Genomic DNA, 26,089 nt, shown 5'->3' on the forward strand with positions numbered 1-26,089 from the left:
TTTAACTTGCAGTGCAAGCTTCACATAAAGCCTGGCAAGCCAAGGATGGTCCGCATTCACCTGCTTTTGCAGTAATATTGTATCTCTGCCATCTGTGTCCTTTTATTTTGTTTTATTTTTATTTTTTTCCCTTTCCCAGACACCATATAACTATTAACTCATTTTGCTGAATGTTGTTTGGTGGTGGAAAATGATAGAACAAGGGGATAACAGCAAAAGCTATGTGCAGCCGGACTTTGTTTCTGGAAAGCAAATGATTTGCCTTTTATGCCTGTTCAGAGTGGCAGCAGGAAGCATGCCTGTTCTGTTACTTTTATGTTGCTTTGGACCAAGGGAAGGAGGCTAAATTGCTACATGTACGTCTGACAGGCAAACTTTTCACCGCCTCAGCAGCTGACTATAAACCTGAATAGCCACGACAACGTGCTCTTCTTCATTATTCGTCTCCATGACGCAAAAGGCCCTGAACTCCCTCTGTCTCTTCTCCACACCTGCCCCGAACCAAGGTAGCTTTGTATGTAGGCAGAACGGTGGGTAAGCTTTACCTGACTTTTACCCTTGCGTGGATTTTTTTTATTACTTATAACAACATCATTTGGCCTGGGTTGTGGGTCTGTTCAGACTGACTGTCTCCTCTTATGGCTTTAAAAATGTGTCTGAACCCCTGTGTCTCAAATCCTGGCCAAGTGGGGTTGTAATAAGAAAATGATGAGTCTGTTCCCTTGTATCGGGGCAACCATGGCCCTCTCACAGATCATACAACCTTGTTTAGTAGAAGAATCTTCTACTAAGGATGACGGGCTTTCCACAACCTGCCTACTACTTACAAGATCCAGTCTTTTCATAAACACACCTAAATCTGCTCTCAGTAGGCTGAGAGAGGAGGGCCTAATGACTGATTCCAGGGTATCGAGTGCTTCTAGTAACAGTTTTCAATAATTACGAGGAGAAATTTTCCAGCAATATTTAAAACAGAAAATCTGTTATAAACTGTGTCATCTGCAGCACAAGTTTGAGGGGCCTTGTCAACTTAAGGTAGAAATGGGAAGGAACACAGTATAAACCCACAAGTCAAGAAAGCAGAAATTCAGCTTCACATCCAGTTTCCTTGCATAGTCTCTTTTTGATATTTGCAGTAAAGGTATGATGGAATAGAACAGCTGGTCTTTCACATCCAGCTGTCTTGAAGGAAGTTCCTCACCTTTTCCTTCACGAAGACTAGCTCTACCTGCTCTTTGCGTTTAAGGCCCCAGTGCCCCATCAACAAGGGTTAGGACTTAACCATATGGCAGGACATAGACTACATGCCAAATTTGTATGGAAAAGGGCATATCTAATTTCTTTTCGGTACTTTTCCTTTTTGAGGCTTATCCTTTCATTTCCTTGATTTTTTTTTTCCCCCCTCTAATAACAAGATACTCGCAGCTTTCTCTCTAACTCCGTAGTCTCCTGTTTCTTACTTGAAAGAATAACATTTCTCATGAACCTGATACTTCACCTCTGCATTTTCCTTTTGGCCTTCACTAGTCATACATTAATCAAATAGGATAGAATACACACACACCTACACACACTTTTTTTTTTAAAATAAGTCTCTAGTTGATTCCAATGAAGACTTTTTTCCCTTCTCTTTATCCTCAACCACACTATTATGGGACAGAAGGAATGGTCGTCCATGAACTGATTTAGGCTTAATTAGGCAAAGTAAGAAATCAGTTTCATGGAAGCCGAAACTAAGCTGGGATACAAACTGCAAACCAGAAGAAGCAATCGTGATATAAAGACAGGCTTAGGAGCTCCTGGACCAATGTCTTTGTTTTTGCTTTTGCTTTTTTAATGATTCTAGTCTGAAGCTGGCTATCAGGCAGCATGCTGATTCTAACCATAGGCCGAGTTTGCTCAGATGCTGTGCACCGGACAGAAGCTTGAATACTTGTGTTGTTATGCTTGTTCCAGCCATTGCTTGTGTGAGCATTTTCGTGCCTTGTAACAGGAAATACACTTCTAAATTCTAAAAATGCATCACTTTAAAATTTTCGTTTTACATGCATCACTAAAGCCTTTTTAAAGTGAGCCTAGCCACAAAAGGCATCCAGCTGACTTTTTGATTCCAAGATTGTTGATTGATTGGATTGATTTTTCTTTTCCCATTAAATTTTTCACAGAAAAATAAATCATGTGGAGAGTCAGGGAATAAAAAGTCAAAGAAAACATATAAAAGCTTTTTTAAAAAATGCATTGCTTCTGAACTTTTTTCTGCCCCTGCTCCCTGGCCCTGTTTGGTTTGTTATTGCTGCCCTCTCTTCTTTCTGTATCTGTGCCTTTTTTCACAGTAGTCCTTGGCTCTGCACGGAATAAATGATACCCTCAAATCTAATTGGATGTGCTTTCGCCTTTGCATGTAAGTACGGCAGTAAAAAACCTTTGAGACCTTTTTGACTTTTTAAAATTAGAGAAACAAATGGGATAGATGGATTTTTTTTTTCCCCTGGAGGGGGGTAGGGAGGTATTGGTTTGAGTAGTCTTTGTTTTTTTAAAAAACAAACAAACAAAAAACCTAAATATATTTTAAATGGCTCACATTTATATCTTTTTTACAAGAAACACAGAGATTTGACTTTTCCTTGATATCCATGTGCAAGTCAGAAATTACTAACCCCAGTCTGTTCTACACAGCATTGTGGGTTCATTGGATATTAGAGGGTCCTTGGTTTGTTTTTGTTTTTTGGTTTTTAGTGTTTCATTTTTTTTTTCTAGGTTTTTTGTTTTGGTTCGGTGTTTTTTGTTTTTTGACTGCACCGCGCGGCTTGTGGGATATTAGTTCCCTGACCAGGGACTGAACCTGTGTCCTCGGCAGTGAGAGCGCGAAGTCCTAACCACTGGACTGCCAGGGAATTCCCAGAGGGTCCTTGGTTCTGACTGTGTAAGTAAAGTTAGAATGAGAAACTACTACCTTCCACTAGAGAAAAAGCAAGAGGAAATTTTTTTTAATGCTAGGCTCCCTTTATGATTGCTTAATTTTTGGTGATCTTGGTTTAATGGTCTTTCCCTTGTGCTAACTACTGGCAGGGAGCACCTTTTTTTTTTTTTTTTTTTTTTGGTGAGCTCTTGCTGGCCTCTCCCCACATCTTTTGTTCAACCATAATGACCATCTTTTTGCTTCTTCTGGACTTTAGATGCCCATAACAGTTGTAAGTGCGGTAGGATGTGATGGAAAAGCACTTAGGAGAATTTACTGGCAGTTTAGAGACTATGTTTTCCCAACTTAGGCTCTTTATTAATTGGTCAAGGTTTTATCCAGAAAGGTCACCTCAACCAGGGGAACATTTAACAAAATGCTGGGCACAGGTTACTCACCTTCCTTCTCTGCTTTGTGATCTCACCAGCAGTAACACTTCATATCTTGTGCACCTCACAAAGACTCGGTTTCCTCACTTTCTTGACATATCCATAAGTGTTTCATATACAAACTGTTGAATCGGGTTTTTCAGCTGTTACCAACCCGTGTCATACTGTCTCTGTGTGGTCCTACCAAAACTGTCCATTCAGATCCCTTTGCTTTCCCATTTGCAAGTGTCTGAAGTTGTCAAGTCTCAGCTTCCAGAAGTCTCGGTTCCATTGACAGGATACATATGTGATGACTCTTTAGGGGAAATGATGACGTACAAAGTCTAGATCGTATGTAGGTATGAAGGGAATTTTTAAAATAAGTTGAAGATTAAGCTGTGTGAACAGCATTAGAACTTTGTCTATTTCTTAATTTTAAAATATGCTGATATGCCTTAAACTGTAGTTGTAGATCGTCATTTTGCTGTTTGAAAATAACCAATGTGTTTTTAAAACTGTTGTGTAATCTACTTGCAGTGTTAATGCAGAGTTGTCATATGTGTAAACTGCATGTTAGACACTTGTCTTTTTTAAAAAACTAAAATAATTGTATTAATGTGAAGCATATCATTTTTTCAAGTATGAAAGTAATCACTTAGCAAACTTGCTTGGTAATTTGGTGTCTGTTAAGGTAGGAGAGTGGCGGACAGGTAATCTATGCATATATCACTAGTGCCAAGACATGAAGTGGGGGAAAATATATTTTTACCCAAACATTGTGTGCCCTTTTGTGAGTTCTTTTTAGTCACTGTTTGACATGCAAATGTACACATGCTTATAATATTGGATAAAAGAAATAGGGATGAAAGAGTCTCGTGTTTTTCTACCTTGTCTGGACTTCAAATGCTACCATCTGGGCAGCACCAGCTCCTCCAAGATGCTTGCCACGTGATGTCCTGTACGTCATATTACTGTCTCTGCCACCCTTTCTCCCTGACTCCCGTCCCCTTCCACCCTGACTAGCGCCCCACTGCCCCAGCTGAGGCGTCCTCTTCTTCCCTGGCCTCCGGTGCTGGCGCTGCAGCTCACCCCCCAGCTGGGCTTGAGGAAGTCATCCCTTTACTGACACACTGCTGTTCTTTCACAGTTTGTTGTAGAGAAGCTCCTTTTTTTTTTTAAGCCTTTTAAGAATCAAATTTGAATCTGAACCTTTCTTTTTTCTCTTCTGTAGCTTCTTCTTTATGTAACCATCCTGTTGACAAGCCCTACTCTCTCCTAATGGACATAGAGCATTAGAAGAGCAGGAGCTGTCTGTTCACACGTGTTGGGGAAGAGTTACCTCATTTCCACCATCGCCTCCTATTCTTTTAAAGTCTGGGTCAAATATTGCACTGCTGTTTGTATTTGTCAATGTCTGTTTACAAACCACTGCCCATAGTGGTTACTTAAGTGACTTATCACCACCAAAAACAGTAATACCTAATACTACTACTTAAAAGGAAATTGAGTGAAACAGAGAACTTGGGCCAAAACCCAGGGTAGCCCTGTGTTGGGATCCTCTTGTTTAGCTGTCATGTTCTTGAAGCTGCTGACCCAAGAACTCATGGACTGAAGACAGCATGGACCCTAATCTGAGGGTCCACAGACTTGATCTCATGTTAACTCCAGACCTCTGTCCCATGAGTGACATTCTGAACAGCCCGATCAGGACCCTCTATCGTCAATCAGGTCATAAGATCGGGGCAACAATTTTCCTTCCTTTTGTTAGCTTTGTGGGTTGTTTTGAAGTTTGGGATTTTTTTTCTAAACATTTGATATTGCATGAACAAAGATGGCTGCATTTTTTTAATTTGGAGTGTTCTATTGATACAATGTTTTTATTTTTCAGCTGACCGTCTGCCTCTTGAGAGAGAGAAGTGGGCATCCTTCCTTTAAATTCAGGAACCATTGTTGTTTTATTTGACTCTTTTTCTGTTACCTGCACCCCTCATCTAAGTTTTCGGGGTTTGGGATTCTGTTTTGGAAAAAAAAAAAAATTTTCCTACTTAGCCAGTTCCGTTTTATGTATTGGTTATTCAAACTTAGTTTTGGTATCAAAATTATGCCAATTTTAAGCTCAAGGGGAAATTTAAATGAAGTTTTAAGTCACAGAATTCTGTTTAAGATGCTCTCCTCATCTCAGATACAACAACAACAAAATCCCTGTGCTGTCACTGGGATTTTGACCTACAAGTCTTAATCATGTTTAAAATGTGCCAGTGTTAGGTAGATGACTTTTCTGCCTCTGGGACTCAATTTATATTTAAAGGTACCTTAAAATAACTTTCTGGCCCATCCCTGCCTTTTTATTTATTGCGAAGCTCTTCTTTACCTTGCGTCCAGTTTTTGTGTGTCCTGGACCATGGAAACAAACCCCCGACAAGTACATATCCTGTCCCAGACAACAGCAACATTAACTTAACGTTGGTTCTGATCAGGTGGCTTACTCCACTGTGTCTGCAAAAAAAAAAAAAAATCTGGAAATCACTTAAAATACACCCACATGCAAACACACACACTTCTGCCAGTTGAGTATGAGTTCTAATGCTGACTCGTTTGTGACAGGCTATTTTATTAGCAGCCGCCTCTTAGGTGCAGTTTTTGTAGTCAAGGTACAATTTTCAAATTCATTTCTATTTTAAGGCATGAACACGCATTTTAAGTTACCTTTTCATTTCATTACTTGTCAATAGTCTGCTTATTTCCATCATTTTTTAGCCCCATAGTAAGTGGATATTGGTGGCGTGAATTGCATTTGGTAAAGATCTTAAGAGTGTTCCCTTGTATTTAAGAATGGTAACATATGCTTCTGTTGAAAGGTGAAATGATGAAGCAACAGTCCCTGCTTCTTGAATCATTTGATTCTTGGAAGAGGTTATTTAGACCAATTGGAGGAGCTTGCTGGCAAGGGGCCTTCTTTACTTAGAAAGACACTATTATTAAATGCAATAAAATCAGGTTCATCTGAGCCATTAAATGATTAAAATATAAGAGTCAAGAGCCATCCCCTCCACACTACAGTGTAATCTGTAAGGACGGAAGTTTGCTAATGATGTGACCGCTGGTTTGCGGGTGGATGGTGGGTATCAACTCCTTAACTGATGCTACAGCGTGACATACTGTCAGTTTTGTAAGTTAAACACAAACATCCTATTGTGTGAAACCACTGTGATTACTAAGTACAACAAGTGGATTTATTTTTAAACTCCTTTTAATATTTTAATATCAACTTTACCCTATCACTCATATTTTAAAAGTAAATTCTGCATCAGATTGTAAAGACATTTTTGGGGCAATATTTAAAAAGCAAATTAGGCAGTATTTTTTTTGTTTGTTTAAGTAGAGGAATGTGTAATCTGTTATTCCCTTTTTAATCTTCATGTTGGAGGAAGTGTAATGGTAATCATCTATGGGAGGGACGAGGGAACTGGCTATTACACGCAGGTCGGCCTCTGTTCAGTTATCTAGGGAAAGTGGATAACAGACACCACTGGTCAAGTACACAGTTATCCTCCATTGATTTGGCATTTTACTTAAGGTGGTTCCTTTTCTCAAATGTTGATAAAACTGGTAGGTTCTCGAGTTCTCTTGGCTGACCAACTAAGAGATACGAATAATAAAAACTACTCGTTTATCTCAAGCTAGATTGTTGGAAAGCAGGGAGAACTGAGCCATCTGAACCTATTTCCATTGGTGATAGGCTTTTTATTTTTCATACAGTCTTTAAAACAAAAACCTTACTCGGCTTCAGATACAGACTCGTCCTTATTGCTGAAAAGTGAGTGTAGTCTAGATGGTCTACTTGAGATAGGCACAGCACACGTATAAAGGAGAGACCTGATCTGAATTAGTATGTGCTGAGCTGGGTCAGATAAAATTAGGTCATCTTCGCAATAGGCTTGACCATACTTTTCCCCATCGACTGTACCTAAACGTCCTTCTTAGTTATTTTGGCTATTTTTCTGCCTATCATTGTCCCAGCTTATGGGTAAAAGTTCTGGATATCTGAAAAACTAAGTACATAATTTTCACTGTATTTAAATGACATTTCTATGCAAACAAAACCTTTTGCTTTGCAGATGACTGTCATCTTTCCACCCTGGAGACTGACATTGTTGGCAATGTGGCTCATTTTGAAGATCCTTGTACTTGAATCCTTAAGACCATGGTATTTAGTCCTTGAGACTGATACCATCTGGCTTTCAGATCAATCTCTAGCAAACAACTGGCACCCTCAGGGCTGGTGTAGAGGTTGAATGTGTTAATCTAAAAAGACTAATTGCGAGCCTCGGTATCTGCTCACCTCGCTTTCCAACCTTCCTATTCTGACAGGTAGCTGTTTACAAATGAGATCTTTTGGTTGTTAGTGGAACATCGTGGGAGGTACAGATGAAGACTTCACATCTGCCTCAAATCAGTTATTTGCATGCTGTGAGTTGAATGGCATTTCAGTCCACTATGGAAACTTCCTTTCAAAATCATGGCACCTAGATCAGAGGAGGCAGAGGCTATTATCACAAGGTTGGTCCCTGTCAAAAGGAAAACTTGTGTATGGTGGGGAGGGTGCAGAATAACATTCCACGAAGAACTCTGCTTAACCATGCCTTCTCTGCACGGTGCGTTGAGAATACTGAAGAGTTGCAGTTCTAGCTCTCCTTGCCCTTTATTTATATCCATCCATCTTTCCCACACCACCCCCCCAAATACTTTTATTCTATATACTGCACCAGGCCTACATTAGGTACTGTGGATGTAGCCACACACTATGAATTGCATGTCTCTCTGCATACCTCAAACACGGCAAATTCTGGGGGTAAACAGAAAAGGTAAGCCCTTTCTATGCTAAATTGTGAGAGATAGTATTCTGAAAAGCAAAACCCACCTCCACCCCCAATTGCTTTTCAGTGGTTTCTTTCTTAAGGTTGCCCTTCTTTCTGGAGTGTTCTCTTGCTAACAAAATAAGCTGTTTCTGAGCATGAGAAACCAGTTTACTGGGCCTATGCTTTTCTACACTGCCCTACTGTTGTGTAACACAATAAGGTCAACAGTTTTGGCATTTGATCTGCTATGAAGGTTGTACTTAAAGAGTCAAGAGAAATGGAGAGGTTCAGCCTCCTGGAAACTTCAACACTAGTGTTTTGTGCTCTCTTCAGATTTCTCTGATAAGACGTTCTTGGTTACCTCTCATGACACCTTTTCAATAATCAAGAGATGGCACAGGGAGAGTTATGTCTGTGTGCTACACATGGGTCTTACATCATAAAAACCACTGCAGATGGTCCCTGACTTAAGATGGTTGGACTTACAATTTTTTGGTTTTATGATAGTGTGAAAGTGATATGCATTGAGTAGAAACCATATTTCTGAATTTGGATCTTTTCCTGGGCTAGCAATATGCAGTTTGGATGCTCATTTTGCTGGGCAGTGGCAGCGAGCTGCAGCTCCCAGTCAGCCAATGCAATCACAAGCGTAAACAACGGATACACTTAGAAGCATTGTTTTTCTATTCAGTATTCACTAAATTCCATAGAATATTCAATACTTTATTATAGAACAGACTGTGTTAAATGATTTTGCCCAACTGTAAGGTTACTGTAAGTGTTCTGAGCACATTTGAGGTAGACTAGGCTAAGCTATGATGTTCAGTAGGTTAGATGCATTAAATGCATTTTCGACTTAAGGATATTTTCAACTTACGATGAGTTTATCGGGATGTAACCGCACTGTAAATAAAGGAAGGTCTGTAAACTCATCAGTATGGTGAGGGAAAGCTTTCATTTTAACTCCTTAATGCAAGCTGTGCTACAAAGCCTGTACTTCCATCTTTTCTGTCCTACTGATTGGTCAAATCCAGTTCAAAATGAAAGCAGCAAGCTTTTGGGAGTTGGCTATTTTCAAGTATTCTCAATCACATTTCGAAGTTATCTTGCAGGACCGAACAATGAACAAGTATTAGGATTTTTAATTTGTAAAACTTTTTTTTTTTTTTTGGTACGAGACATGCTTAGCCACCATCTGTCCCAAACCACGGCAGATATAGCTAATTTCCCTCAGTCCCACATGCACAGGCCTCCTATGGCTTACGTGATGTGAACCTGTAACTGCAAATGATGCTGATGCATTGCTTAGCAACAAGAGGTGAGCGCTCAACTGCTCATTCCCACACAGTAAGCCCAGTTTCTCCCTGAAACTTAAAAAGATGTTCTATTTTTCTAAAAGCACCATCTAGTGGCCAAAGCTCAAAACATTATAAATGAGCATAGGAGACATTCTCCTGTTAACACAGTTTAAAGACTAGTTTCAACAATTTTGGAGGCTTTAGAAATAACAGTTACATGTTAGACAAAACATCGTATCTCAGAGCTTTATCCTTTATATTTGGTAAGTCAGAAATTGAACCTTGTTAAAAATTCTTGGCTATGTGGACAATTCTCTAATCTTCAACCTGCTATGTCCCAGGAGGCTTGTGAAGAAAGACATCTGGCACAGTATCTTCCCTTTCCAGTTGAAAATGTACAAACTACCTTAAGGATGAAGATAACAAGGCTCCCCGTTATGCTTGCTGAGCATCAGTGGCTTTAACCACATTGTGCTGTTTCGGGCAGTGATGCTCAAGGACAACTTACTTTCTTGTTTCAGGAACTCCAAAGGAGTGAATTAGAAATCCTGAAAATCCAGGTATGTAAAGAGAATAGACAGGACATACATACGTGTTGGTTCTAACAACATAGGAGAAAAGAAAGAATACTTCTTCGGGGGCAGACGCCAATGTCTTAACTGCCTCAATGGCAGGACTGTAGGCTCCGATTCTCATCAGCTTGGCCAAGTGAGGAGCTACGCTATAGCTTCTTTCAGAGCCGAAGGCATGGTGTCAGGAACATTTCTGGCAAATCAGTTGTATCAGTCTTTTTAACTGGCATTCGAGAGCACTCTCCTTTCCCAGCCCTCCCCTCCACACTAATGTAACACATCACTGCAGAAAACTCAGTTCTCCACAGGTAACGAACTTCAACCCTGGAAGACAAGTAATTATTCGGCTACTCCTAGTAAGAGCTTCAAGAGCTAGAGCATGCACTTTCACTTCTGTTGAATGGAGGATTAGAGAATAACTAATTTCTCCCATCATGTTTATTCCCTTGCCTTTGCAGAGCCTTTGTGGAATAACAGGTTTTCTCACCACCAGGAGGCACCAGGCAATCGTGATCCATAAAGCTCAAGTTTCCAAATCTTGGAAGAGAGTAATTGTGGTGTGATGCCAAGATTTAAGACAGGTATCTTGGGACAGGCTAATGAGCATAGTTTCTGATAAAACAGGATCTAATTTAACAGTAGGAACATTCTTAATGAAAAGTTCCACACTGTTCAAGAATGTTCTGCGTTTTTCTGTCTCAGTCCGTGAGTTCAGGCCCCAGAGAGCCAAAGTTCTCCAAGAGCTCATGGTAGCTCAGGTCTCTGGGACAGTGGCAGGGAGATGTAACTGAAAGGGTGCTCAGGAGGGGCTGGTCTCCAAAGTACTATCAATCATTTAACTGATCTATGGGTTAAATAAGCTTTGAGGCATGAGACCTAGCAGCAGCCCAACCATTCCAATTCAGTTTCCCATGAAAATACTTTTTTCCAAACGGACTTACCATCCATTTTTGATTAGAAAGCCTCAAGATCAAGAAATTAAAATATTAGTTCTAACTTCTGTACCATCTGTATGTAGCAACTGGACCACAAATGAAATATTCTGATTCTAGACTCAACTTTATCCCTAGCTTTCTACATAACAAAAATGTTCCTCATTTGTTAAGTGACAGGGGGTGGGGGGTTACGTAGCATTTATTTTAATGATGAACATTTGTAGTGTGGACTTCCTGGAGCTCCCACAATTCAGGAGAACTAAGAAACAGAACCAGATGAAGATTAGGATAAGTGGGATTTTTTTTTTTTTATGTGTATCTGCAAAGCCAGCCTCATGCTGTCTTTACCCCAAAAATAGTTCATTCTTCTATATTCCTTCTCACTCCCTGTACTTATTTACACGTAAGTTTCCCCCCTTGATTGGACTACAGCAGGTAGCCAGCCCTACCATAAAAGAATTTAAAAGTCAAATGCTGACCGGAGAATACTCTTGCTCTGCTAAACCAGAACAAAATCGGTGGCTTAAAAGTGACAGGTTATCTAGATATGGGTCACAGTTCCTTAAGCTAAGAATTTACTGTTTGGAAGGTCACAGTCCACATGTCAAAACCTAAACTCAGTCACATTTAAATCCCCGCCTTTCTTCATGTTTTATTTTCTGCAAGCATATTAGGATTTTTATCATCTTCCGTCGTTGAAACAGCAGTGCCTAACTAATCAAGAACTTGCACTTCTTCACAAGCAGGAAAAAAAGAGATAAAAAGGTTAAGGACAACTTTTATTGCTACCAATCAGTACATGGTTCTGACTGCAGTACCTTCTTCAGGCTGCACAGGGAGCTCAGGACCCAGAAGTCATGAAGAGAATACAGGTAGGCTGGGGAGGCAGGGGGATTAACTTTTATCAAGTAAATCCTAATAGCTTAACATAAAACTAGGGTACTGAATTCAGTTATTACATGTTACAGACCCAAATCATAGAGCTGCCCCAACATCTAGACAGTCTCTCCTACTGATTATAAATGAGTGAACTGAACAGTTTTTTTAAAATCTAATTTTAGTTGTTACATGTTTCTTTGGTGAGCACCTGGGTATATTAACTTTATCACAAATTCTATTATACAAATGTCAAAAATGCTTCCAACAAATCTTAAGAGTGTCCTAATCACATGCCGCTTTTAAGCTTCAATTTAAGATAAAAATGAAAATATTAATTTTGTTTCCAAACTCTAGAAATTGAAAGGAGACAAACAAAAATCAACATGGTAATGGGAATAATTCTTCTGTTACCAACTCTGATTCACAGGCGATTCTGAAGTACCTTTTTCAGATTAAGTTGAATTTGAATCATGGATTATAAACATGGCTGTCGCTGAAATAATTTGTTCACTAAATTGCTAAAAATAAATTTTCAGGGTTTCCTCATCAGTGGAAGTCAGGCTATAGGTCAACATGCATAAAATTCATTTAGTATTCAAAGCAGCAGCAAGCAAAAGCAAGAGGAAAATTAAATCAGGATTCTGGGACAAGGTCTGCTAGCTAGGAATTTTGGAACTTTAAAAAAAAAAAAACACTGAACGTGAATTTCTGACACAGGGTAATCTACATTACATTTTAGCAGAGAAAAGGGTGGAACCGACAAACTACGAAGAAATTTTTTAGTTAAAAATTTTTTGATCTTGAATTTTACACTTTTTTTGGTCTTTAAGTGCTTAAATAATGTTGAATTATAATTAGCCATACAAGTCAACAGGTTTTTTTTTTTTTCTGGCTCATTTCGAATCAGCCTGGTAAGGTATATACCTTTATACAGCCTATCCTGTTTTCCATGTCCCCATTCCCACAGTAGTCTACCTTAGGTTGCACTTGAAGGTAACACCTGGAGCTACATGACAGAAACAGGCTGCAAAGGTGGACAAGGGGAAGTATGTCCCTCTTGCCTTGATAAATCAGTGCCACACACAGAACCCACATTTTCTGAAGCATTATCTTCATTATAGAGCCGTTTGATCCCATCATAGAAGTCGTCCACTTCCATTTCCTCTACTTTGCGTTTAGCAGAGGTATGCTTGCACCCATTGGCAGCTGGGAGATGATGGTAGAAGGCTGCTGTACCTCTGACTGGCACTTCTGGTTTGCTGTTGTCCTTGGAGAAATCTGGGCCTGGGGCAGAGGAGGGATGTAATCTGAACACTCCTTTGTCACAGGTCACCAGGGTGTGCTTGAGGGGACGGTAGACATAAACGGAATTTAGAGGCAGGGAAGACTGCAGAGTAGAAAGGTGATGTGCCACAAGCTCCCGACAGTGGATCAACTGGGAGCTATCCATCTGAGCCCGGGGGAAAGAAAACACAAAGTTGATAATTAATATAGGCTGTCTGTCGTCTTTGCTGGCCACTTTTTCTCCCCATGCCCTCTGCCCCCCAAGATTTCTCTCCCCACATCTTTTACCTCAAACTCGTCTACTCCTCCAGCCTACCTATCATTTTTAGAAATTGTGTCCAAATCTGTATTTGTATTATAAAGTTCTTTGGAACTTGAATTCTTTATTTGCAACTGTATGCTGTACATCTTCATGAAAGCTGAAATTATTCTCTTTTGTTCACTGCTACATATTCCAACATATGCTTTTGTTCAGGCTATCTCCCCTGTCTAGAAGGCCTTTCACCCTACCCTCCTTTTCTCTTCCAACCTCCTTAGTGAAGACCAAGGTACAGATAAACATAAAATCCATTAAGCATTTAAAGAAGCAGACAGAGGCAAGAAAAAATTTAAATAAGGGATGGGGAAAGGCTGACTAAGAATTTTGAACAACTTATTATTTTGTTTTTAAAACAGTAAATGGGAACCTTTGACAAGTTATATTTTTGTAGAAAACAGCAGAATTGACAACAATAAGAAAAAACGTTCTTGCTAATGTTTTTAATCTGGGAGTTTCACTAATTCCTTCTTATCCTTCAGGATAATTCAGGTATCAGTCCTTTTTGAAGCCACCCTTGACTCCCCTTAACCCCCCGACAAACCCAAATTTCAGGGTCATCTGTCTTTGTATCAACCTGTCATCATACTTACTACACTGTATTAGAATAATGTATTTAACCATTTATGCTTTTCTACTATAGACTACAAGATCCCAAGAGGTAGGCAGTGTATCACGGTTTTTTTTGTTTTTTTTTTGTTGTTGTTGTTGTTGTACGCGGGCCTCTTACTGTTGTGGGCTCTCCTGTTGCGGAGCACAGGCTCCGGACGCGCAGGCTCAGCGGCCGCGGCTCACGGGCCCAGCCGCTCCGCGGCATGTGGGATCTTCCCGGACTGGGGCACGAACCCGTGTCCCCTGGCTCGGCAGGCGAACTCTCAACGACTGTGCCACCAGGGGAGCCCTCATATTCATTTTTATTCCCTAAGCTTCTAGCACCACTGACTGTACCTGGAAGGCCTTCAAAATCTTACTTGTGATAGAGAATCCAATTAGTTGCTCTTTGCCTTACTTTCCCTGCAATTATAGCTCTAGTCAGAATTCCTCTGGCAACATATATTTCTCCCTATTCAAATTTCTTTAGCGGCACCCCAAGTGCCTGCCGGAAATAACCTAACCTCTTTAGCTTGGTATTAAGAAGGCTCTCCACAATCTGACCCAGCCTTATTTCCTCCTACCATATCCCAATTTGTGCTCTACATTCCTGCCAAACAGGCCTGCTCTCTACTCTGCACAAATCTTGCCCTTTCTTACTTTACCCTTGCTCATCCTGTTTCTACACGTTGAAACTGTATTACGTATTCCTTCCAGGTCTGGCTAACTGATGCCACCTCCAGGAAGCCTGTCCTGACAATTTAACTATCGGGGATCACTTTCCAGTCTTATATATTCTTTATATAATCAATTCTTATTCATACCTATAAAACCTGTAGCACACAGCATGACTTCGCAATACCACAGAGAAAATAAAGGAAAATAACATGCTCTGCAAGAACATATTTGGTGAGAAAATTATTTTTATCTCTAAATATACTCATTACTTGTTACCCAGGTCAGTGGAAAGGAAGACGAAAGGCTGGTGTTAGTCATCACGTAGTACAAAGGTAAAAATGTCTGAAGTTGTCAGAAACTATACCTGAAAATGACCATTTTTAATATCTACTATTTTGTTCACTAATTTTTTTTCCCCTAGTTTGAAAGGCACTAGATAACACCCTAACAAACAGGTAAGGTATTATTAACTAGTATTAGAATTTCTTTTCCTCTCTTAAAAACAATGGAACAAAGCACACAGGATAGGGATGGGGCTTCAAAGTTCTTTAAGGCAACTGGTACTCTAGGCCAGGTACCACGCTTCTTCAAAAAGCCTACAAAAGAGGTAACAGAAAAAAAGACAGGAATTGGGAAGTGAAAAGAAGGCTACAGGGTAAAAATTATTATAAGTATACCTAGGTTTAATGAACTGTTCTTTAACAAATGAATGATACTCAATGGCCTAGAAAAGTAAAAATATCACAAATATTCTAATGCCTTGGTCACGGGGCATAGTATCACAGAAGAACCCTGAAAAAGGACATGTATTTCAAGTAAAAGGAAGACTATTTATGTCACTATAAACTTCCGCTGTGAAAATAGTAAATAGGGAGTTCTATTTATAGGTGAGGACTGGCAGAAAACGGGGCTGGAAAGACAATGAAGATTATGCAAACCAATAACATCTAATGAACTCTACTTCCACCCAAGTTAAGTCCTTTGTCTAAAATAATGCATCAAAATAAATTTCTTCTAATCTACTACAACCTAAATTTGTTCTAAGAAAAAAAATAATATGGTCCTCATTGAGATGCAGTGGAGGAAACAAAATAAGCACACATACTGGAATTACCGCAACTTTAGACACCAGACAAGTCCTCTAATGAAATTGTTATAAAAAGATTTAAAATGAACTTGTTCTGATTGCAGAGTGTCAAGAGAACATTTCACTATCTCCCCAAATTCAAATACGGTAACCATTTTAAAGCATCCCCTGCAACAACAAACAGAACTATAATATAGCTCACCAAGGAGGTAGGGTAAACAGCATTGAAAGTTTACAGAGCAGACATCCAAATAGGTTACTGATGGGAAGAGGGGATCAGAACAGCATGATGTAATTGGTTCAGATGGACCCATAAGGTTCAATGGACAGCATAAAGCACTGAAAATACCGTGCAGTGCAGTAAGTAGTCTGACTTTAAGCACCTTTAAGAGGAACTAGAAGACCCGGTGGGGAAGGTCTGCTTCCTTAACTCCATACTCTTATTTTAAACTACACCACAGCAGAAACATCTACTTTGACGAGTGCCTGAGTAGGGTCTAGGAAGACCACTACACTAATCTGGGTAGATTTCACATCCTGAGATAATCAAGGTCGACCACGTCAGTCAGAAAGAGAACATCAGTATAGCCACAGAAGCAGAGCAATGAGAGAAGGGGTAAGAGGAAAGAGAGGGTTAGCTATCCCAGAATGATGAGCAACAACAGGTAGCAAAAGAGATGAGGGGTGGTGATGAGGGCGGTGGACTGGGGAGTGAGGGGACAGGGAGGGACAAGAGGAAGCTTGCCTTTCAAACCAGGGAACACTCACTGTACTTCGTCTGAAGTCCAGAGGGAACATAGGCAGAGTTGGTGATAGTGGGCCCCCTCTCAGCATGAGATGTCTATGATGGACCACTAAGCAGTCCTCTCAAACCAGGACCCTGGGAAACATGTCAGAAGTAATTCCAGCATGATCTTACCATCTGATGCAAGAATTTTCTAAACTAGAACCAGAAATCCAGGAGATACATCTGATATTACTATGGCCTTGTCATGGGTCTAATTACAAAGATATTAGACTTGGTGTTCCTACATGAACACAGGTGAACTTAGCAAAAGGTAAAAATGTCTGAGTCTTAAAGAATAAGGAGCCACTCAGATTTGGGCCACGAGGGTTTCAGAGAATTGCTAAAACCAAGTCTCAAAATCTCTGAAGTTCTGTGACCTAACTTGTTTTAAACTGTCTTCCTTATTATAACTTGACTATTACATGAAGCAGAGACGTTTTAGAATCACTGTATCCCCAATGCCTTGATCATAGATTTCTCAATAAATGTCTGTGGAATATAACTATATACATATACAAGAGAAAGGAACAGTGGTTTTCAAACTATGTCCAAATAGCTTATGAAAGGGAAGAGGCCATGTTAAATAGGACTGCATCTGATAGGCCTGTGCCCCAAACACACATTACAAAGTAATACTTTACTACTTAGGATTTTGGGATTGTGTGTGTACAAGATTTTGTTGGGGGTGAGGGAAGGGTTCCAGTTCTAATGGAAACTCTTAAAACCACTGGACTAGAATCTTCAAGGTTTCTGTGGTACAGAAAAAGCACTGGTTTTTTTTTAAGTTTTCTTTGCTACTAAGTTCTGTGTGTCTCTGAGAAAGTCCCAAGTTCCCTGGACTGCAGCTATAAAATAAAGGAGTTGAATGATATGATTTCTAAGAAGGTTCCTTCAAATTCCAAGCTCATAATAATAATACTTGGGGGAAACAGTTTCAGTGAACACTTTCTTCTAGCACCAGAAGACTTATAAAAGAGAATAAGCAGATTCTCTAGTGTTCTTCAGTAGAGAACAAGCCCTCAAAGCTACAGAATATACATGCTATTTACATTCTTACTATTTATGCTTCGAAGCCTGTCCTTTTTCTGTGACAGTAACTCTTCATATAGCAAATTTTCTCTGTACTAGATTGGAAACAGGCACAGAGACCAAGTCATGGAGGCGTTTAGAAATATGTCCTTTGTTCCAATAAAAAGATGAAAAATGTAGGAGGTAGGATGTTCTCTTTATGTCCCTTCCCCTCCTTCTGCAGTCTAATGTAAAAGAGTAATATTCAACTTCATTTTCCAACACTCTAGGTAGGCAAAGTAAATGTTCCGTGCTACACTATTCACTTATGTGGTAGTTTATGTTAGTTTCTAAAAATTCTCACTAAACAGTAACTATCTCCTTGGGTTTATTTTCATTATAGCATTTCTTTCAATGCAAAGAAGCACTTCTCAATTATTTTAATCTAACACATGCAATTAAAAGAACATAAAGGAGAAATAGCCTTTGTTACACTAACATCATGTTTCCCAGGGATACAGAACAAGCTGAGCCATGCTAAGAACAGTGGAACAAGACACATGTAAGAGGAATGGAGCTCTAGTTGATATATTGATCGACCATCATCATCATTCTCTTTATGAAAAGACTCTCAGCCCTTCTCTGCTCACAAACTAGGGCATGATATTCTCAGCTGAGAGGTTGCACTGGTATACCTTACATGTCTGGGTCTGCTAACTTTTATAGCTCATATCTATAAAATCGTCAATTATAACTATCTTACAAAACACCAAATTCAAGTATTCTCTTTTCTTTTATAGAATTATAAGTTTTATTAGCTCAATAACTGCAGCCCTTTGCTCAAGTTAGTTCTTTTTATATTACAAAATGTTTTTAAGCTCAGAATTTAACAGACTCTGCTCTAAATAACACTCAATGAAACAAATCAGAATAACTACTGCCAAATGAGAATAAATAGGGACATATATATTTAAAAGGAAAGTAGGTTCATAAGTCTTTTATGGACTCAGTTGGCCGAGGAGTATGGTTTGCAGCAGATCTAAACTTGTAGGTTCTATTTGGTGACATGAATAGAAGCAATAAGGATTCTCTCCAAGTTGCTGCTAACATACAGCAGCATTACTAATTTTTCATTTGAATGAGAATTTTCTCCACTAAACTTTTACTTTTTATATAGACAGTTGATAAAAATTTAACTGACTGCTAACATTTTGTATCAATTTGCAGATACAAGTTATTAACCAATCTTAAGCAAGAGTGAGAACTACCAGGACTTCAGAAAGTCCTGGAACTTCAGGAATATAGTTTCTATTTGCCAAATACTTCCCTCTCTAGCCAACAATAAATTATCTGCTTGTCTAAAAAAGTAACTTCTTGCAATTTATGTTCTGGACTTTTATAAAATGAGTAAGTCAGAAGTACTATAATGAAACCTACAAATATAGCTAGGAATGTTCTTCATACAAAACGAATGGAGAATATATTATCAAGAATCTTACTTTTAAAGTAATCTAGAAGGGATGAAAAGAATCAAGAAAATACTATCTGAGCTTTAAAAAAGGAAAAAAAGACATCTAACACATAAATTTAAAGTGTGTAAAACTATACTCTTAAAAATGAGTTGCCATTACAAGATTAAAATGTCTCTTCGTTTTATAACTATCTGCTAACCCTATGTATCCCAGTAGGAGAAAAAATTTAAAATGAACACTATTTAATTAGACTGACACCTACCTGTGCTTTCTGAAGCAGTTCAATTGTAAGAGGAAGCCAATCAGGAATGAGTTTCTCCATTTCCAAACTAACCATGGCCAGGGCAAGCATGGATCCTTTGAATTGCAGAAGTTGGCTGCAGGCCATACAGTGAAGTAATTGCTTGGTAAGGACTGCCAAATGTTGAGATGGGCTCAGTTTGGGCAAACTAAAAAGTAACTGAGGCCTAGTTGACACTGCAATGGCATGGAACTAAAAAAATAAAAAAAAATCACAAGAACATCATTCTAGTTTTACTCAAATGTCTAGATAAGCTATATACAGAAACTGATGTAACCTCAGGTATTACTCAATTTCTAAGTTTGCAATTTTAGCTTCAATGATTTGACATACACCCCAATTTCTCATTTTTCCTTGGTTAATTGCAATAATTTTCCTTTTCCTAAAAATCAGAACAACAAAAAAAATGAGTGGGCAATCTACTTTTCAAGTTACTGAAATAGGACTACACATTCAAATAAGAAACAAAAAGATTTCAGGTATATTTACAATGTGAAGAAAATCCAATGGTGTGGCTGTGTGAAGATCCCAATTCAACTTATCCAGAATAATTCTCTCCATCCTCAGAATTTCAGATGAAGAACATCCACAGAAACTATCTCTTGCCAACACCTTCAGTACTGGTATTCTCTATCCAAAGCAAAGGGAGATGGGGCAGGAGGACAGGACAGAAAAAAATAAACTCAGTTTTTGTTTTGGTAAACAGAAAATAAAAGGATAATTTCAAAAAAGAGACATGACTAATTTTTAAAGGAAAATATTTACCTCGTCTTCCTCAACAGTCTTGGCAGCTAGGAAAAAACAGCTGATTGCAATACAACTCAGGTATTTTGGGTGGGCCTAAAATGGGGAAGAGAGAAAAAGCAACTTCAGTGATTCTTCAAAAAGTTGAGTTAAAAGTATGCACACAATTCTATGGAATTCAATTAATCTGATTCCTACGCATTTTTTAAAAATTTATTTATGGCTGTGTTGGGTCTTCGTTTCTGTGCGAGGGCTTTCTCTAGTTGTGGCGAGCGGGGGCCACTCTTCATCGCAGCGCGCAGGCCTCTCACTATCGCGGCCTCTCTTGTTGTGGAGCACCGGCTCCAGACGCGCAGGCTCAGTAACTGTGGCTCAGGGGCCCAGCTGCTCCGCGGCATGTGGGGTCTTCCCAGACCAGGGCTCGAATCCGTGTCCCCTGCATTGGCAGGCAGATTCTCAAGCACTGTGCCACCAGGGAAGCCCCCCTACCCACTGCTTTCTAGATCAGAGCTAACTTTTAACTTCATAACCTCAGCCTTATACTCTATGGAAATACTAAGACCATTCCATTGTTGGAAGTTCAACCAATGCTAGTTAGCCAAAGTTAATTTCTATCCAGCAGAGATGAGCTTGATTTTACAAGACATTTTTTTATTTAATAAAATTCCCCAAATTAAAAATATATTTGTGTATTTTTTAAGCTAGTTTTATTCTTTGCCTGTTGTATCAGTTAGATTAACATACTAGGTGTTAGGGGAATTAAAGAGAAAGAAGGGAAAATAAAATAAAGGCTATTAATATATTTCACATGCTTTAAAAAATTATAGGATGCTAGCAGATGAAATTTTCTAATTAAATGTTCACCCAAAAAATTATATATTCAAGATCCATGATAAGAATGAAAGGCTCCTACATATATACAGAACCAATTAGTGGGGAAAAAACCTTTCTTGTGTTTGACACCCATAGGAGGGCTTGAATTTGCCTATTTTCCTTATCTATAATGAGTAGGCACACTTTCTACATCACTGGTAGAATAGGGTTTGCCAACCCAGCATCAGAATCCAATTTTAAATAATCAGGACAGGGATTTCCCCGGTGGTCCAATGGTTAGGATTTGGTGCTTTCACTGTCATGGCCTGGGTTCAATCCCTGGTTGGGGTACTAAGATCCCGCAGCTGCTCGGTGCAGCCAAATAAATAATCATGATAATTTAGTCCAATTATATTGAATGACACAGAGATAAGTTATATAACACAAAGAAAACCTGTTTCAACATTTATTTTATACCTAAATATTACATTCCCATGAAGCCTTGGGGAAGGCTTCTGATGACCAGAGTATGGCCTTGATTGATTACTTAATAAACATGCCAACTAATGACCACTGTGCCTCAGTATAAGTGGCAGACTGTCTAGGAATCTTCCAATTCTCTGCCCGTATGAGAAATAAAAGCTAGTTCAATACTATCAATGTTTTAAAATAATCATTAATATTAATCAGAATATTACTGTTTAGAAAGCACTGCCATAAATATATCTTCTTTTACAGATGAGAAAACAGTCTCAAAGGTTAATGGACACCACACAAGTGATATAGAAAGTGAAGTCAGATCTTGTTGCTAAGACAGTTTTCCAGGTTCCCTTATTTCTCCATGTACACAACATATCAAAACCATATCCCTGAGGTAATCAGAGTTCATTACAAAGAAAAGAGTCCAACAGTTAACAACTTTGGGTAGGAAATGCAACCCCCAAATCAAGGGCACCAATAATAAATTTAGTACTGAAATGAATCCCAACAGCAAATATATGGGTGTGTGTTTTTTAAACAAACAGTAGTTCTCAATCCTGGATGTATACCAGAATCATCTATGTAGTTTTTGTTTATTTAAATACAGATGTCCAAATCTCACCTACTAGAGATTCAGATTCAGTATGTCTGGGATTGGGCTCGAGATCTATTATTTTTAAAGAATTTCATAGTACCTTCTTCTGCACAGCTGGGATTGAGGTTCCATTCACTGTTGTAGCCCTTTAATGGTCTGCTTTAAGCACCTTTAAACTATGAATACATTTTAGATGAATTGTTTCAATATAGATTAACCATATCTAAGTATCTGATGCTAGTAGCATGATAGGACCCATTAAATAAGCAATATGAAAGAAATGATATTTTACTTGGCAAAATTCTCTAATTGTTCCAGAAACCTCCCCTAAATCTGTTTAAAATGTTTAATAATAAGGCCAGTAAAAATCTTCTCTATGATAGAAGCTACAACAAGTCCATTAAAGTTTTTGAGGAATATACAACCCAAGAAACGACACTAACCTCAAACGCATCTTTCTCTGTGAAAGGGAGATTAGCTACAGTAGGGGACTAGGGAGAAGGGAGGGGGATTTGATGCTGAGATAAATGTAGGCATCTCAGATAACCCAGGCTTCAGGCAATTAGTGTCATTATAATTTAAGTTGCTTTACTCTCAAAAGTAGAAGTTTGAAACATAGAAAGGTAACTTGAGTGGCCGTCCAAATTCTTCCACTCCATAATTCTTTGGCTTCTATTTTTTTATACCTAATAACAAAGAATATGGCACCCTCAGCACTGAATACATCATTCCTGCAGCTACATATTTCTAGGCATACAAATAACAACTGAATTGCTTTTCATGCCTTGCTATTGAATAAATGCTGACTTTCTGCTTTAAATCTGTTGTGGGCCTACTATGACTGATTTCACATAATATAACCAACAATATATTATAGCAATAGGGACAACATAAAACTTACCTGTAATGCTGCCATTTAACAAAAATACAATGAAGTTATTTTATGACAGTTCAGTTCATCTTGTTATACTCCTCTAGAAAGTATTTATATATTGTTCAGAAAACTACACAAAAGGGATTCAATAAATAAGTAGTGACAGAAAAATATGCAATAGGCTTATACTTTTCTAGTCTGATTCACTGTTCACAGCTAGTACTCAGTGTGTTAAAAAGATGACTGAACATTTTGCCAATGCTATATGGTTTGTATTAAAATCAAGAGATCAAAACTTTCATAGGTTAAGTATAAATTATGAATACTTGTAGCCAAAAGAAAACTACAGAATATAATTAGAAACATTTCCGAAAACTTAAAGCAATAGCTTATAAGTATATATATAATCTTTAGGAAGGTTTTCCACTCCTTCCCACTTTGTAGAATATTTTACTAATAGTCCCTGGTGTAGCATATAAACCCTCAAAAAAGAAGCTGTATGTAAGTGTATTCTAAAATATTTACCTTTACAGTAGCTAAGAACCTGTCCAAAAGACTGCTAGCCAGAGCAAATGTTTCTGGGTAAAGGCTGAATTGGTACTTGAGTTTGGCCAGCCACTGGATCACTTCATCTCTCTGGGATGGAGAAACATTCTATAAGGGAACAATTAAAAAATAAAAATAAAGTGAACAAGTAAAGTTTCAAGTTATCATCAAGGATATGTTTGTAATTCTTGTTTATAAAAGGTTAGCAAATGCTATGGAATATGTGTTTATATGTTAAAAAATGTTTTAAAGTTTATTCAAAATCTATCAAACTTGAGATAAATGAAGATAAAACCTTATGTACTACTTATAGCATTTAATATCAATATCCAATATTCTCTTATTAAATAAAATTTTCACAATGTCATCTCACTATATATCTATACTTTAATTAAGTTGAGGTTTTAAATTTTAGGTAACACTAATATCAACTGATAGTAATTTTGGAAGTAAGTTTTCTTAATTCTTGAGAATAAGAAAATATACTGGATTTCTTTCTAAGGCAGCAAATAGCCATTAAACTATTTTAGGAAACACAAATGGACTATGATAACAGAATGATAGTCCATTAAAAACAAAACTAAAGTCAAGAGGAATAAATGAAAAATATCAGGAATAAGAGACAAATTACACATTTAAAGATGATGAAAGAATATTGAAGGGGAAATTAACCTGAACCAACTTATCATTACAAAGATCACTGCACAAACACTAAACATTATTGGCATTTTAATCTTCCAACATATTATTTTAAACTGCTGGATACAGGCTTAATTTTTAAAAGGTACACACTTTAAAGCAGTATTTAACGATTTACTCTTCAGTTTTGTAAGCACCATAAAAAACAAAACAAACCTAGTAATACTTAATCTACTACTAATAAAACAGATCTATGTAAGTACTACTTCTGCCAGGTAAACACAACAAACTACAGAAATAACTCTGTGATTAGTGGGAAAGACTATTTTCAATAAGTGAGGGTTCCAGACAAGTAAAGGTTTAATCTAAGCACTGCAGGATTTATCATCATAACCATTCTGGATAGAAATCTCTTTAAAAATAAATATAATACTTATCTCATTCCTCAGAAAGTACAGACCACAGCTTAAACCTCTTTCCTGATCATTCAGGGTCAACTTAATGAAATTAATTCCTGTATCACAGAAAGATGCCTCAAGAGCTACTGAAGCACGAAGGGCTGTACATCTTGACAATATATCTCCCCAAACAGGTATTTCAGTTGGAATTTCTTCTCTCCTTCCTCTTGGCTTTCTTTAGTTTGTAAGGAATAAGCGCTTTGATGATCATTATAATCTCTACTATTGCACTGGCTAGTTTCTCTTATTTTACTCCAACTCCTCTTTCTGTCAGTTTTCAGCTTTGACACAACAAAATAAAGTGTTTCTGTGTTGGCCAAACCAACTAATCACACACATAATTTTTATATTTAGCTCTAAACTTAGTTATAGCTGGTATTTTAGAAGGTTAACTGCCATACATTCACCTTCTGGTCAATTCCTTTTGTCAAATAAAGATTGACTCTAGAATATTGCACAAGAAATACTGAGAAGAAAATGAGATAAAGATGGTTTACAACCTCTTATATTTACATCTCACCACCAAGCTGGTGTTAAGACTATGAACAGTAATCTGAAAACATCTGACAATCAAGACATTTAACTGAGTTCATATTAATGAACATTAAGTGTCAGTCATATGATAGGTCATGGGAATACAATGAAGAATGAACTCTGGGACTTCCCTGGTGGCACGGTGGTTAAGAATCTGCCTGCCAATGCAGGGGACATGGGTTCAATCTCTGGTCCAGGAAGATCCCACATGCCGCGGAGCAACTAAGCCTGTGCGCCACAACTACTGAGCCTGTGCTCTAGAGCCTGCGTGCCGCGACTACTGAGCAGGTGTGCTGCAACTACTGAAGCCCGTGTGCGTAAAGCCCATGCTCCGCAATAAGAGAAGCCCGCGCACCACAACTAAAGAAAGCCTGCGCGCAGCAACGAAGACCCAATGCAGCCAAGGGGGGGATAAAAAAAGAATGAACTCCCTCTTTAAACTTTAAAATTTAAAGTCTCATGGTGAGGAAAACAATCAGAAAATGTTAATAAAATATGGTAAGCATTAGAATAGAGGCATACACAGGGTGCTAGCAGACCACACTGGAAGGGCACCTGGCCCAGTGTGGGAGTAGAGTAAAAGGCTCTTGAAGGAGACAGTAACTAACTTGTATCTTAAGGTGAGGGGATGGGGCGATCATTTGTGAGGCAAGGAAAAGAACCAAGTATTTTAAACCTGTGAACTTTACTCTGAAGGATAGGACCAATGTCAACCTGGAGGCAATAACCTATTGCTAAGCTCCTCAAATTTGCATATAAAAATCAAGATGGATGGAAAAGACTGCTAGAAACAGATACTCTGACAACTAGTGAAACTAGTGATACAATTCAATGAATCAAAAAGAAACAGTAAGTTTCTTTTGTTCATGGGACTGAAATTGTGGGCTTGACAGGTTTGGGGTATATAGAGTAGCAGGGAACTGTATGTCCTGCAGAGACTATTATCCAACTTGACAAGAGGAAACTGGAGTTATGCTATTAAAGCCACGAGTTGGATTCTCACTCTTAGAAA

The 26,089-nt window shown here is 38.4% G+C and overlaps 2 protein-coding genes across 9 annotated transcripts in view; one reads left to right on the forward strand and one right to left on the reverse strand.

The window, feature by feature from the left end:
• Window positions 1–12,260, forward strand: part of SEPTIN11 (septin 11) — a 126,907-nt gene extending 114,647 nt beyond the window's left edge. For 3 of the 6 annotated variants that reach the window (XM_089912083.1, XM_089912082.1, XM_022599445.3), the window contains one exon: window positions 13–4,101. In XM_089912083.1, the coding sequence (XP_089768209.1) occupies window positions 13–28 (16 nt within the window). In that variant the 3' untranslated portion in view covers window positions 29–4,101. Of the gene's footprint in view, window positions 1–12; window positions 4,102–5,215 lie in introns of those variants that run through there. The other 3 variants (XR_002648201.3, XR_016393335.1, XM_022599446.3) reach the window with 3 other exon arrangements.
• Window positions 11,752–26,089, reverse strand: part of CCNI (cyclin I) — a 31,794-nt gene continuing 17,456 nt past the window's right edge. For 2 of the 3 annotated variants that reach the window (XM_022599448.3, XM_022599447.3), the window contains 5 exons: window positions 23,426–23,554; window positions 20,160–20,234; window positions 19,884–20,024; window positions 19,356–19,586; window positions 11,752–13,320 (listed from right to left, as the gene is read on the reverse strand). In XM_022599448.3, coding sequence (XP_022455156.1) covers window positions 12,877–13,320; window positions 19,356–19,586; window positions 19,884–20,024; window positions 20,160–20,234; window positions 23,426–23,554 — 1,020 coding nt within the window. In that variant the 3' untranslated portion in view covers window positions 11,752–12,876. The remainder of the gene's footprint in view (window positions 13,321–19,355; window positions 19,587–19,883; window positions 20,025–20,159; window positions 20,235–23,425; window positions 23,555–26,089) is intronic. The other variant, XM_089912086.1, reaches the window with a different exon arrangement.

This window comes from Delphinapterus leucas, chromosome 5, assembly GCF_059928025.1.
Source record: "Delphinapterus leucas isolate spDelLeu-1000000601 "Yukka" chromosome 5, BTC_Dleu_Yukka2, whole genome shotgun sequence".
NCBI classification, from domain to species: domain Eukaryota; kingdom Metazoa; phylum Chordata; class Mammalia; order Artiodactyla; family Monodontidae; genus Delphinapterus; species Delphinapterus leucas.